The sequence below is a fragment of the Acinonyx jubatus genome, chromosome D4 (assembly GCF_027475565.1).
Source record: "Acinonyx jubatus isolate Ajub_Pintada_27869175 chromosome D4, VMU_Ajub_asm_v1.0, whole genome shotgun sequence".
NCBI classification, from domain to species: Eukaryota; Metazoa; Chordata; class Mammalia; order Carnivora; family Felidae; genus Acinonyx; species Acinonyx jubatus.
The window spans coordinates 67,633,554-67,648,122 of record NC_069391.1 but is presented as its reverse complement, the minus strand read 5'-3'; the positions used below and the strand labels follow the sequence as shown (position 1 = coordinate 67,648,122).

Below are 14,569 nucleotides of genomic sequence, written 5' to 3'. Positions count from 1 at the left end.
GAGAAGAAACATTCAAAAGATTATTGACGTCTCAAAGAGATCAGGAGATACCGCACCCATGAAACAAAGACAGGGTGCCATAAAAATAAAGACCATTCAGGAACAAAACAAGAGCCTCAGAAGCTAAAAGTACGACAGAGATTGAAAACCTCGGAGTATGAAACTCAGAGTATTAGGGGCCTTTTTGAAACCCCGTGAAAGATACAACATTGCTGTCTATTGGTTGCTGATAGGAAAGGTCCTGAAGAGGTCATGCAGGCCACTGACAGCCGGATCTTGTTGGGAAGTCCTTTGCCAGGGTGGGGACACCCTGAGACCCACCCTGTATAAACCTTGCTCCAGTCCGGTTTCAGTAATAAAGAATAATGGCTTTGTCAGTGGGGATGTCATCGTAGGCGAGGGGTGTATGGCAGTTTTGTGAAGATAGTGGGTCAAATAGGGCAATTCAATGGCTCTTGAAGATGAATGGCCTTTTCTGACCTCTGGGTTACTCCTGAGTTAATGATGTGTCATAGGTCCTTGGGACACAGCTGTCGGGCTGAACGCAGTCCCAAGCAGAGTTTTTGATACCAAGTGCGGGACTAGCTTGACAGGCAGGACGTGACATATCGTTACACTCGCTGGGACACGCCTTCATGCAGAAAATACTATGAGTCCCATGTGGTTGAAAGAAGTGTAAACACCCACTAGGTGCGATAGTTTAATGAAGTGATAATGGCACCAATAAAGAAAAGCTAGCTTTTGAAATGTGAAAGTATAGATCCACATGACTTGTTTTTTTATCGTATCATGAAGTTTACAACAACCAGTTTTTCTTATGATATTTGGCTATGACTTCTATAGCTTCGGAACATTCTAATACTGTGATGGTAAGGCTTTGTGTCTGAAGAATGCTTTAAAACTATCTTTTTTTTTCCCATAATCTGTTTCAAAATTGAGGTCTGGTAGTGAGGTTATGTTTATGAGTTACTTAATGTAAAAAATTGGTTTATCCAAAAAACATAGATGCCTTGCACCCTTTTGTTTTTGACTATAAAAAACTGGGTTATCGGGGCGCCTGGTGGCTCAGTCGAAGTGCCCAGCTCTTGATTTCGGCTCAGGTCATGATCTCACGGTTCCTGGGATCGAGTCCCTCATCGGGCTCTAGACTGACAGTGTGGAGCCTACTTGGAATTCTCTCTCTCTGCTCCTTCCCCCCACCTTGTGCTTGCTCTCTTTTCTCTCTCTCTCTCAAAAAATAAACATTAAAAAAAAAACTAGATTGGCAACTGTAGAACAGTGAAAGAGAAGACATAGTTTTATAAAGTAGTTTTCTTTAAAGTAAAAAGATATTTTGCAGTAATAACATTTTTTTAAGTTTTTATTGATTTGAGAGAGAGAGAGAGTGAATACGTGCATGCATGTGAGTGTGAGCAGGGGAGGGGCAGAGAAAGAGAGAGAGAGAGAGAGAGAGAGAGAGAGAGAGAGAATCCCAAACAGGCTCCATAGTGTCAGCATGGAGCCCAACGTGGGGCTCGAACCCACAAACTGTGGGATCATGACCTGAGCTGAAACCAAGAGTCGGACGCCAACTGACCAAGCCACCCAGGTGCTCCTGCAATAGTATTTTTAAGAAATGTGCAAAATTTGTTTACACATCTTATTACCTCATATTGTTTGGTTCACATTAAATTTGTAAAGCTTACCGACCTGGCACTTTTTCAGATCACCATAAATCAGTCTCAGAAAGTAAATAATTACGAGTTCTAAAGCATAAAGACTTTTCAATTTGTTGCTATTTTGATAATGCATCGAACTATTTATATGTATCTCCATTTACTTTTTCTTGTTCCGAAGGTTTGCCATCAGCAAATTTGGCCGCACCTAACCTCACTGTGGAGGAGGGAAGGTCTATCACATTATCTTGCAGTGTTTCAGGCGATCCAGTTCCGAATTTGTACTGGGATGTCGGTAATCTGGTTTCCAAGCATATGGTAAGGCTTTTGTTTGGCTCTGTGTTCAGAGAGAGATGAGAGTGTCTCAGAACTTGAGATTGTATTAATCTAGTGATGATCGTTTAATATTTTATAGGGCCAGAAAGAGAAATTTACACTGTGTTTGATGTACATTTACTTGCTATTTATTCTTTTAGTTAACAAAGACTAGTGCAGGTTTGCATTTTCGTTGTGTATACCTACTAGATTAGAGTCTCTGTGTCTCTGGTGAGCTTCTTGCGACCCTGTGAGCAAGGTGAGGGGCGCTCCTTGGGCTCTTTTCCCTTGGAGAAAGGTAGGTAAGAATTCAAAGATTAAATCAGCATTGCGCATTAAACCATTGTAATCTAGAGAAGTAGAATAGCTCCTGATTGGTTCCTTTGCCTGGCCCCAAACCTTTTCTAATGGTATAGATTTCTTTCTTTCGTTAGGGGGAGACACCCCAAATCTTTTCACTTTGGCATCAGTTGTGATAAAGATTATTTTTGTCTGTTAATTCATTTGTAGAATGAAACGAGCCACACACAGGGCTCCTTAAGGATAACTAACATTTCATCTGATGACAGTGGAAAGCAGATCTCCTGTGTGGCAGAAAATCTTGTAGGAGAAGACCAAGATTCTGTCAACCTCACTGTACATTGTACGTAATCAGACCGGCCTATGTTTTTAATCGCAAACAATCGCGGACACACCTGCATTTGTCATTGGGCACTCTGGGTGCTGCTGAAGTGTGTGAAAAAAAAGTGTGTGCTGTGTTCTGTGTGCAGTTTTTAAAGAGATATCAGCCTCTGTCACATGTTCTGTTTCTTCTCATCCCTCTTACTGGTGCATGTCTTTCTTTTAAGCTGCTTTTTTGATCTTAAACTTGTCCTCTTGTGCCTTCCTCCCCTTCCCCCCCCCCCAACCTTTTTTTTGGATAGAACATATCTTGAACTGGTTATCATTCTCTTGTTAATAAGTTTTAGCTTAATTTCTGCCAAACCAGTTCCTAAAATTGTTTTCTCCATAAAAGCCATATGAAGATTTAAAGTTATACCACCTAAAGTATCAGGCTGGCTGTTCACAAACACCCAATTGTGCCATCGATGCAATAAAACCTCATTAGTTTGACATCAGGTTTCTGTGGGAAGGTTGGTGGTGTCTTGCTTAAGTTACTGAAAATTGTTATTACCCACAGAACATTTTTATTATTGTTTTAAATTTCTGTATACATTGCAACTAAGATACAGAACACTAATCCTTCTTCAGCATACGTGTGTTATTTCCCAGTGTTGTAAACAACACAATACATAGCTTCACATTCCAGATTGTGGCGTTTAGGGCGAACATGTATTTGGTACAAATCACATATACTTTGCACATTGTTCCAAATTCTGAGCTGGCGTGGTATAAATTAATGAGGCGTTACTGTATTTGGGTCAGGGTTTGGATGAGAGAAACACGAGTGTGCACGTGTGTGTGTATGAATACACATTATACACGTGTAGACACATGGTATCGATACACTGGCTAAGGTTCACCCGTGGCGCACATTCAGTGTGTGATTGTTGGAGTGCATGATTATGGTCACCAGCTGTAAGTCCTTTGTCACTGTCAGTACTACCTCTGTGCCTAGTAGGTACTGGACTCATAATTTCTCATCATTTCGACCCATCCAGAAGCCTGAAATCAATGCTATCCCCAAACATACGCAACCAGCTTCCAACTTTATGTCCTTAAATCAACACCTCACCAAAAGCTCATTTGAGCATGGTGGAAGGAATATGTGGGCCCTGGGCTTGGGGGCCTGGGCTGGTGGGAGGAAGGTAAGTGTTGCCCCTACCCCACTGGGGTCCTTGTATTTGTAACACAGAACTACAAATAAGGATGCTCAAATTCAAAGTCCTCTCAGTTAATATCTGTGGTGTTCACCATGGTCTGAAGAGTTGACCTTATCTATCACAATCTAGGTAAAGAATAGAAGGAATAAATGGTGAATAATTTTAACAACTGAGATAGGCTTGGTAGTGAGCCTGGTCAAAGTGTATTTGTTAGCAAGTTGTGACTTTTCTCCCTCTTTGTGTGATGAACATGTACAACTGGGAAGCAAAGCAAGGACGGAAGGGCTGCGGGGTTAGGTGTCAGGAGACCCGGATCCTTGTTCCAGATCCGTCTCGCTCCCTAAAACTGACCAAGTGATTTACCCTCGCTGGACTTAGGTTTCCTCACCTGAAAAATGATGCTCTTAGGGCTCTGGAGGTATTTTCTAGTCCTTAATTGTATCATTATCAAAGTCAGACCACAATAAAATAAGCAATTATGGGGGATTTTAAATACCCTCACTCAGGATAAGTACTCTGTTTAAAAATGCTACTTGAGTGTTTGTTTCCCCAAAGCGTAAAGTGTTTTATTTTTCAAGTTAAAGTGGTCTCTAGGTTGTTTGTCTAGGTTTGGACAGAACCCCAGACATTTAAAAAGGATCAAAACATTGACTTCTGAAATCCTAGCAAAAGTGCAGCGTACTGTCATGAAATGTGATACTTTTAAAGAGCATTTGCTATTGGCAATCAGTGAAAAGTACCAGCGGATCATACTTTATAATAATCAATCAGCATTGGCAGCAGCAGTCCCCGCCTTGGTCAGTTTGCTCCATTTTAGATAAGCTGTGTGAGATCCGTGCTGCAGGCAAGATTTCCAAAGTCGTTTCATTATTTGTGTTGTTGAGTGAAGTATTGCAGAAACAGTGGCCCTCAGCTTTCTGGTGATGAATCTACGTAATATCAAAGCATATGTATTAGAAACCAAAGTTGACTTCCAGTGAACCCTTTCTGCTGTCAGAAATCTCTGCGATCTGTTTGGAGCTGGTTCTCACACTGCGAAATTTGAAAAACGACTATGGTTCGTGGGTCTTAAGTATGAGGAAAAGAGTCTCTTTGAAGCTGTCTGTAGGGAGTTCGATCAGCCTTGATGGTGATTCGAAATACTGTTGGATTCCAGAGTCGCTGGTCCTGTATTTTCTTAAATCAAACAGTTCGTTGAATAAGATCCCCCCGTTGATGACACCGATATCTGGAGATGGGGAGAATTCTGAGCTTTCTGATGCTATTAACTTTCTCTTTTTCAATTTAGTTGCTCCAACTATCACATTTCTCGAATCTCCAACCTCAGACCACCACTGGTGCATTCCATTCACTGTGAAAGGCAACCCCAAACCAGCTCTTCAGTGGTTCTATAACGGGGCGATACTGAATGAGTCCAAGTACATCTGTACTAAAATCCATGTTACCAATCACACGGAGTACCATGGCTGCCTCCAGCTGGATAATCCTACTCACATGAACAATGGGGACTACAAGTTAGTAGCCAAGAACGAGTATGGGAAGGATGAGAAACAGATTTCTGCTCACTTCATGGGCTGGCCTGGAATCGTAGATGGTGAGTACCTGATGCTTTTGTATCCGGGGAGAGGATAGGGTGTATCACTCAACTATTGACAACATCATGCCTTCAACAAACCACCTGCAAACCCAGGGGCTGAAAACACCATTATTTAGATTTGCTTGTGGGTCAGCTGGGGTTTTGTTCCATATGCCTTTATTCTGGGGTGCAGGTGAAGAAATGGCAGCCACACAGGAGGTCTGCTTCTGAGTGGCAAGTGCCGATGGCAGGAGGGCAACTAGAAATAGGCAAAGCTTCTCAAGGCCCAGCTTCCGCAGTGGCACGTGGTCTCTTCAGGCTATATGCCACTGGCCAAAGGAAGCCATAGGGCCACAGCCAAGTCCAGGGGCAGGGACTCATACTCCCAGGGAAGTGATGGGGCGGGGGGAATGAATCATTTTGGACAGTAGTGTGATGTGCACATTATTTTTATCTCAAGTGTTCAGTGACATTTGTACCCATCATGGCAAAACTCATGCAAGATGTATGTAGGTGAACCGTGTTTGGTTGGCTCATGAACTACTGAAGATGTATTTTCTAGCCCCTTACCCGCTTGGAATTCAGAATCCTGCCCTCTCACCGTGGACGAGAAACCAGTTTCTTAGAATGTTTTGCCTACCTGGGCTGAGTGGTGTCATTCATTTATCAGATCCTGAATTGTTTTTCTAGGAGGTAATAGTTCCCATCTGACCAATGGTTTGGGATGCCGGCAGGCAAATTGCAATGTGAGCCCCAGCAACAGCAGGGACAATTGCCGTGCATTCATCTGCTTCTGATGCTGTTGTCCGGTGGAGTATTCTTACTTGTTGGGTCTTGTTGCCCAGATACTGGATGACACTGTGGAGGCCGAGGCCTGTTTGGACATTGGGACCTGTACATGAGTAGAACTTGCTGTAATAATTCTCAGTTCATGAGGGCCACACAAAGATGGCTTGGCAGTGGGAAGGGAAGACAGCAGTTTGGCGGCCCGTGGGGCAGGGGCAGTGTGGGCAGCATGTGCTTGTGGGGCCCAGAGGCCAGTCCCACGGACAGAGATGATGCATACGGAGCCCCCTTCAGTAAGTAGTGAGAATGTAGTTAGTGCCCATTACATAATAAGTCTGTCATTACACTGGTGTGTATTAAATAGCTTTTTAAGTGCACAAACTTCCTTAGCATGTTCAAAATGTTATTTGAATTATGTGAGTTTGATTTACAAACAGCCTTTCAGGAGCACATAAAACAAGCTGTGTTTGGATGCCTTACCCAGACACCCCTGGCAGTTGTCTTTTCCATTAAATCTTCCTCTTAATTGAGAGTTGAGCTGTAGAGTTTACTACATTTGCTGTAGTAAATCTCTAGATTACTCTCTTTCTTCCTGTGTGTTTCGGGGAATACAGCCTTATCGTTAAATCCAGAGATTCTGCTTGGGGACACTTGCTTTATGTTTGTTTTTCAATAAACATTTTATTTATGAGTCATTTTCGATGCACAGAAAAGTTGCAAAGACAATACAGAGTCTTTGGACACCTCTCACCCAGTTGTTACTGTTGTGAACATCTCTCATTACCGTGGTATGTTTGTCAAAAGTAAGAAACCGACATTGGCACATTACTATTCACTAAACTTCAGACTTGATTTGAATTTTGCCAGCAGCTGCCTTTTGAAACCGTTGGGAGGTGAACTTGATTCAGGGTGAGGGTCTGGCATTGGAAAGTTTTAGAAGTGGTTTGTGTGCTTTGATATATATGCTCAGTTCTTCCAGGGGGAAGCCAGTAACTTCTATTTAACATAGAGGTTTGATGTATTTTTCTTTGGAACATTTCTGTATGGTGCCAGTCTTTGGTAGAGCTTAACTCTTCTCATCCATGTGGCCTCCTTTTTATGGATCACTTTTGTTAGTTTTAACTTCACTAATGATAGGAAAGAAGTGATTTCTGGTACAAGAATAACTTAGTGTCTCAAATACTCCCTTTAAAGGAAATCATCACTGATCAAAAATAAAAGTTGAGGTTAATTTTATAAAGATGTTTGTTCTCTCCTTCTTCTTATTTGTTTACTTGTTTTGGTCAAGTCTTTAAAATAGAGATATCTGCTTTTAGAAATGATTTTTTTCCTCTTTAAGTATTTACTCAAGGACCAGCTATCAGGGAGTAATAAATGAAATGGAAATAAAAGAGCCTTGGTCCAGGGTGATAGTGGATATAAATGGCCCTAGTGGGCCATAAACCAGTGTGACCAATTAGAGATTGACCTCACTTGGCTTGTGTTTTAGAATCTTTGGTATTTATGAGATTTGGAACCATAGCATACAGATAATGGCCTTTTAAAGAATTGCTTCCTTTCCCTCTTACCCTCCTTTAAAGCTAAAGAAAAATAAACAAATAACAAATCTATATATATTTCCCTGCCGGCCTAAAGTCTACAAGTTTAGGATGACAAGTCAAGTGTAGGTCTATATTCCTTCAGTATTTCAGTATTTCTGTTATTGTCACATAGTAATTGGTAAGAAGTTTACTTTTTTACAAATCTTTTTGATAAGATGCTTCAGCTACAGTTTTTCTTTCTTTCTTTCTTTTTTTTTTTTTTGGATGAGATGTTTTTCTCTTTCTTTTCTTTTTCTATTTTGTTTTTTGCATTGCAAGTTAACTGGCTTATGAGGAAGCTGGCAGCCTGGGATCAGTGAAGTAGGGTTACTCTTCCATATGCAGCCAGGAGAATTAAAATGGCAGCTCAGCTCAGAACTGGGACTTTTGTGGAGTAGTCACCTTGCAAAGGAATTCACTGTCTATTTGTAGATAGAAAGTGAACAGAGTTGAAAGAAATTAAAACAGAAATAAAAACAAAGAGGGGCACCTGGATGGCTCAGTCGGTTGAGCATCCAACTCTCGATACCGGCTCAGGTCATGATCTCACAGTCATGAGTTAGAGCCCTGTCGGGCTCTGTGCTGACAGCACGGAGCCTGCTTGGGATTCTCTTCCTCCCTCTCTCTCTGCCCCTCTGCCACTCTCTCTCCCTCAAAATAAATAAATAAACTCAAAAAAAAAAAAAAAGAGAGAGAGAAAGACAAATAAAAAAAGTCCCTAAAGCAAAAAGTTGGTGAGCTTTTTGGTGAAGAATGTAGTTACAGCCCCGATTGCCTTTATTACCACCTGCAATGGAAACCATGGATGCGGTGGGAGACACTCTCCTGCTTTCTGCGTGGAGAAAGGATGGGCAGAGAGACCTGGAGCCAGCATCAGCCAGATCAAGAGGGTGCCACCCGCAGGGTGTGAGGCCGTCGGTAAAGATCGCCCTACAGTGTCTCTCCAGAGTGCTGGGACCTTACAGACTCCGATACCAGACCCAGCCAGGGTGCTAACGAGGAAGGACAGGTGTTCTCAGACCTTCGGGTATCAGCAGGGCCCCAGACACAAAGCCGGTGCCTTCCCATCTGTTCATCACTGGCAACCTGGCCGGTGACTGAGAAAGGGAGGAAAGACTTTCCCAAACTCCAGACACCAGATTGATCATTTTGGATCCCACGTTTAGAAGTGAACTCCGCTCAGGTCAGTTTTGGGTTACGTTTAAAGCACAAAACTCAACTTGTAGTTTCCAAATGAAATTTAGGGAACGATAGATAGCGTTTATCTTTTCCAGCATGCTGAGGAACGCGGCTTGGAATCAAACTAATTTTATTTCGTTTTTATTTTCCATTGTCCCTGGAACACTTATTTATTCACTAAGAATAATCTTTTCTGGCTCCTGAACACTAGGGCCCGGCTCCCTGTTGTGCATTAGAATCAGCTGGGGAGTTTTAATTGTGATTTCATTATTTAACACACATTTCTAGAGCCCACCTCCAGTAATTCTGATTCAGTGGCTCCTGGACGAGGCTCAGGCTTTCACATTTTCTGTTTTTAAGGTCTTCAGTGACTCCAGTGTGCAACCAAAGGTGAAAATGGTCTGGATGAGAGCCCTGACCCAAGTGAGATTTTTCTGCTCGTTGTTGAGTAACAGACAATCCTTTGGTCACTTTAGATTGCAGGCAAAAATCTCAATTGAGAAATAGCATGTCCTATCTGAGTTAGAAGTCAAAACTCTGGACTTGAGTTAAGTCCAGTCCAGACCAGCACGATGTGTGTGTGTCCAGGGGCGGGGGTGGGGTGGGGGGTGAGGGGGTGGAGAGGCGGGGATGGGGTGCGGGAGGGAGATTGCAGAGCTGGCTAAGCAGAATTCAGGCCCTCTGTTACCTGAGTAGAAGGGAGTGGGCACAGGGGACAGGTGGCAGGCAGGTGTGCTCAGGGCGTGTGTTCAGTGCTGATTCACAGACCTTCCTGGATCGTTTTGTGGGATCTTGGTGATTCCTGTCTCTGCGGGCCTCTCTCCAGGGAGTCCGTGACAGGAAGCAAACATGTCTCTATTCCAGCTGGTGGAAGCATCTCCTTCCTCAGAACCCAGGAATGCAGCTTCGTGCTGCTGAGATCCCTCTGCTCCTCCAGGGGGCTGTTGTCAGGACAGACATTCTCTCACGCCACCTCTGTCTGGTCCACGGGGAGCCCTCGTGGTCCCTCGTCTTGACACCTCCAGCCGTATAGGTTGAACGCAAATGCCACCTGCATCCTGCCTCCATTGGTTGCTTTCACCTTCTCTGGTAGGAGGCAGGTACTTGGCCTCAGAGCCTTCTGCCTGCAGGGAACCCGGTTTGGGTTCTCAGAGTGCTGTGGTGGAGGCCCCATGGCTATGTGGAAACTTCTGTGTAAGTCCTGAATGAGCACCTTCTGTCTTCTTTGGGACCTCAAAAGTCTCAGTGTGAAGCAGAGGTTTCAAAGGACATGGGTCCAGCTTTCATTCATCTCCTTTGTGAGTTCTGCAGTGTTACTCTCTCTTTAGTGGGCACTGAGCAGATCACTAACAACGTACCCATTCCTCACTTCGCTTTGTGTTTGTCCTCTGCGGCCATTAGGGAGAAACTTTCTACCCAGAACTGCTTTTCTCTCAGCACTGCTTTGTCCTCCCTTACCCAGAGGCTCAGGCTTGCCCAGAGAAGACCTCAAGACTGCCACTTGACTACACGAACTTTCTAGACTTGGCGCTCTAAGGAGAAAACTAAGTCACAGTTTGGTTCCTGGAGAGGGTAGGAAAATGTAAGCTCCTTCTGGTGTCCAAGTTCCTTCCCCCTCAGAGGTATGCCACGGGGACAAGACGTCTCCTGCCCTCACCCCTAATGTTTATTGCGGTCACTGCCAGAGAGTACCCACCCCCCTCGGTGTTTGGGTATCTAGCTATTTTTTAGGTTTGCTTTATGTTTCATTGTAAAATGGCCATCTTCTATGCCCACTGAGGTCTTTTGACTTCAGTCAAACTTCTCACGGAGTTATAAATCAGGGCTTCTCAGACTTCAGTGAGCATACAGCTCTCCTGGAGATCCTGCTAAAACACAGATTCTGATCTCATGAATTTGGGGAAGGGTCTCAGATTTTGTATTTCTGACCACCTCGCAGCTGATGCTGCAGGTTCCGGACCACACTTTGCCTAGTGAGGGGGGTTCCCTTCTGCCCTGCGGAACCTGGGGGAAACCACTGGAAGGACCGCATAGGCATCTGCCAAGATGGCTGTACTGACTCCTTGTGGATATCGACGAGTAATAATGATAAAAATACAGAAGAGTTTGTGCACAGAGATGCACTCTAATTGGGTTTGGCAAAAGGTAGGATGAATTCAATGTGTTGGCTTCAGGAGGCTTAGGGAGACTGGATAAAGGAGAAACCTGGTGCGGCACTCACAGAGGGAACACGGGACTCTCTGGGGAGTCTCCCAAAATTCTGCTGTATGCTAGTTAGCCAATAGGACAGAAATAAGACTTACCTAAGATGAAATTGATCCACTACATGGCTGGCCTTGGAAAAGCCTTCTCGGGAACACGAAGGTGTGCGTGAAGACTGGGTGAAGGTTAGAAGTGGTGAGTGTGTCTTTTCAAGTAGAACCGTGACCAGAAATTAATGGCAGAGAGATCGCTTGTGAGTGTCACCAGGAAGAAATGTGGGGCCTTCGCCAGCGTCTTGGGATCAGCCGGCATGAGTTTCAAGAATTTTCAAGGTCGGCTATTTCCATCATCATGAACACGTTGATTGTTCAAGGGTAGATTCTTTTATCGAAATCTCCCCTGAGTGATTAATACTTTAGGCTTGGCACAAGCCTAGCCCGAGCACTGGGTGATAAAATACCCGTGCTCTAAAGCTTCCCATTCTTCAGGCAGTACATAAAGAGTGTCTCTGTGGCCCACTCATTCAGGAAGAATGTCACAGCTCAAGAATGCTCATTCACACAAGCAGTGGGAGTGAGTGACTTATGCTTCCTAATTCGGGAGCACTTGCCTCCTATGCACAGTGTGCGTCGGGAGCAAACTATAAATATTGGAAGATTTTTCCCCACAGCTTCTCATTCGTGCTGTTTTATCAAGAGATTCATGACGTCTGGATGAACTGGAGCTCTCTGCAGTACTTAGAGTTGCCCCCAAACTGGCAGATTTAGATTTGGTGTACTTGGGCCAAAGAATGTAGGGAGAGGAAATTTCTCTAAATGTTACACTTTAAGAAAATATAAAGCCCCCCCACGACTTGCTCTCTGGCCCTTTGTCGGGACCCGTTTCTTGTCCTGGGAGCGGAAGGAAAGGAAAGTTTGACCTGCTTTTCTGTCTTAAATAACCGAGAAGACTATGGTTTGGCTATAGGCTCTTAATAATCGTGATAATTAAGATTTATACTTAAATAGTTCTTTAGGTCTCAAGAGTACTAACGTTAATTAATTATGCTTCCCAAAGCTCCTGACGGGTTGCCAGAGCCAATGCTGTTATCCTCTCCTGAGGTATGGAACATTCCTTTGTCACAGGAAAAGTGAAGAGACCCCCTGATGCTGCATGGCACGTTAGTGGTTCAGCCAAAAATGAAACCCGGACATCTGAACCCCTAGTGTGTTGGGGCCCTGCCGTTCAGAAAAGGAAGAGGAGAGGTATCTGGAAGTCAGAAGGAGGGACTTCCACGAGTTACACAACACTGTTGACAAACCAAGGACGGGACGGTTGATTTGAAAAGAACGAATCATTTGCTATTTCTTTATCGTATGGAATTCTTTGAAATATTTTTCACGATCACACTAAGCAGAGTCTGAAAATAGATTTGAGAGAGAATTCTCTCTCTCTTTTTTTTAAGACATTAGAGAGAAACTGAACGCTGAAAGGAAGGAAACAGATGTGTCTCCTGGCCTCCATCATTACTTCCATCTTTGCAGTGGGATGGAAAGGGAAGCCTACCTGCCCTTCCACAATTTTTCTTTATCCTACATGTGTGCTTTTCCTTTAATAGTGGAGTCTTAACAGTTAAAAAGCCATGGAGTTTTACTCATAAAGACTTACATGGAGTCAGAAGATTTACTCATGAGCTATAACAGATTAGAATATAGAAGCTCCAAAGCCCTCTCTTTAAAAGCAGTTTAGCATGGGGGATGGTGAGGGGCTTTGGTTTGATATTGTTGGGGAGAAAGTGACAGTATCATCCATGCTTAGAAACCTTTAACGTCCCTGAGGTCTGTCTTGTGGAGGTGCAGACATCACACGCGCCATCTGGAGCTCTGTCTGGAGTGCGTGTGGCCACAGGACAGTCCCCAGGGTTTTCACTGGGAGTGCTTCGGGCTGCACCTGTTAGTAGTGGTCCCCAAATCCTGACAACACGCCTTAGGTCAAGGGCCAAGCACAAATGAGTGTAGCGTCTGCCGACGCTCCACAAACTCTTCAGAAAATGGACTTGGAACATGAGACAAGCAACCATTTGTGCCTGGCGTGCACTTTCTTTGGGCTGGGGAGTAGCTGCTGTTTCCACACTGGAGCCAGCCGGGGGGGGGGGGGGTGGTGGGGGGATGGGGGTAGAAAGTGGCCCGCTGCTTGTCTGGAATGGAGTGGGGTTGATGGAGTCCCTGAGTTTCCTTATTTATTTATTTATTCATTCATTTATTTATTTATTTTTTTTTCTGGAAATTCCCATATTTTATTCCGGTGGTTTTCAACATGAAGCTTTAGGGCTTAATGCCGCCTCCTGCTGCCTAAATCTGAGATTTCTTGCTTGACGAGCAACGGGGATGGTATTCAAGGAAGCAGAACTCTGCTCAGATGCCCCGTGTAAGCAAGCACATTACTCATTCACCAGTCATTCACTCTCTCTGGGCCAGCTTTTGTTTGCCTTTCCTCGTCCACCTTTTAGTCCTGAATATCTCAAACAGGCATTTTTACCCTTATACATAATGATATATAATGAACATATTTAAGCCACTTAGAAATTAGACTTAAAAATGGCAGGATATTTTCCCAATATGACCATTGCCAGAAGTCTAAGAAAGAAGCGGTAACTTTGTCCCATGTCTGCATTTAACATCATGTTAACAACTGCCCTACAATTGGAGTATAAACACCACGGGAGGTTAACTTGACTGAGAAGTTGCTAGAAGCAAAATTCTGTTTGATGAGCTGGGATTAGCTGGAGTGCCGTGACCCTTGTTTTTCATGAACTTTAGGTCTGTGTATCTTCCCAGGCACCAGCTTCTTAAACCTTTTTACACAGAGACATTTCTTTATTGTAGCGAGTGGACCTTCATCAGACACAGTATGGTATGGTTGGCGGGGCGGGGGGGAGAGGGAACACCTTATTGTTCCTCCCACATTGTCTTACCGTGAGTTTTGTAATCTTGCGCTAAATTTGAGTATTCCTGACAATGAAAGGAAAGTGACAGTACTTCTCATACATCTCGAAAAAATGAAGTTAGGAAAATATAGTAGTCTTCTGACAGTGTAGATGTGACCTAACGGTTTTGCTGGTGAACTTGGTAGGAAAGGCATCCACCGATACGAATTCTAAGTCTGGAAAAAGATCAGTTTTCCAGGTTATGGGCTAACCTGTTTACTTTTGAGCCCACCCCAGATCCTTTTTCTATACCTGATATCTGCTGCCTTGACTTGATCTGATGTTCTGGATGTTCCTGGGGGCCTTGTGTGAGTAATAGGGGGGGTTCCCTTTCTCTGACAAGGCTGATTACACCTGTATATCAGTCACAGTCCCTGCAGCCCTTCCAATGTGTGGTCTACATAAATCTGACTCTGAATCCTCAGTCTTTTTACTTTCTTACGGGATTGCATGTGTAAAGGAAGGTGGTCTCTGTGGGGTCCCTGAGA

General features: G+C 43.9%; 1 protein-coding gene across 6 annotated transcripts in view; it reads left to right on the top strand.

Annotated features, from left to right (window-relative positions):
• NTRK2 (neurotrophic receptor tyrosine kinase 2) overlaps positions 1 to 14,569 on the top strand; it is a 336,633-nt gene that overhangs the window by 48,140 nt on the left and 273,924 nt on the right. For all 6 annotated transcript variants that reach the window (XM_015076264.3, XM_053205197.1, XM_053205198.1 and 3 more), the window contains 3 exons: positions 1,837 to 1,973; positions 2,481 to 2,613; positions 5,082 to 5,387. In XM_015076264.3, coding sequence (XP_014931750.2) covers positions 1,837 to 1,973; positions 2,481 to 2,613; positions 5,082 to 5,387 — 576 coding nt within the window. The remainder of the gene's footprint in view (positions 1 to 1,836; positions 1,974 to 2,480; positions 2,614 to 5,081; positions 5,388 to 14,569) is intronic.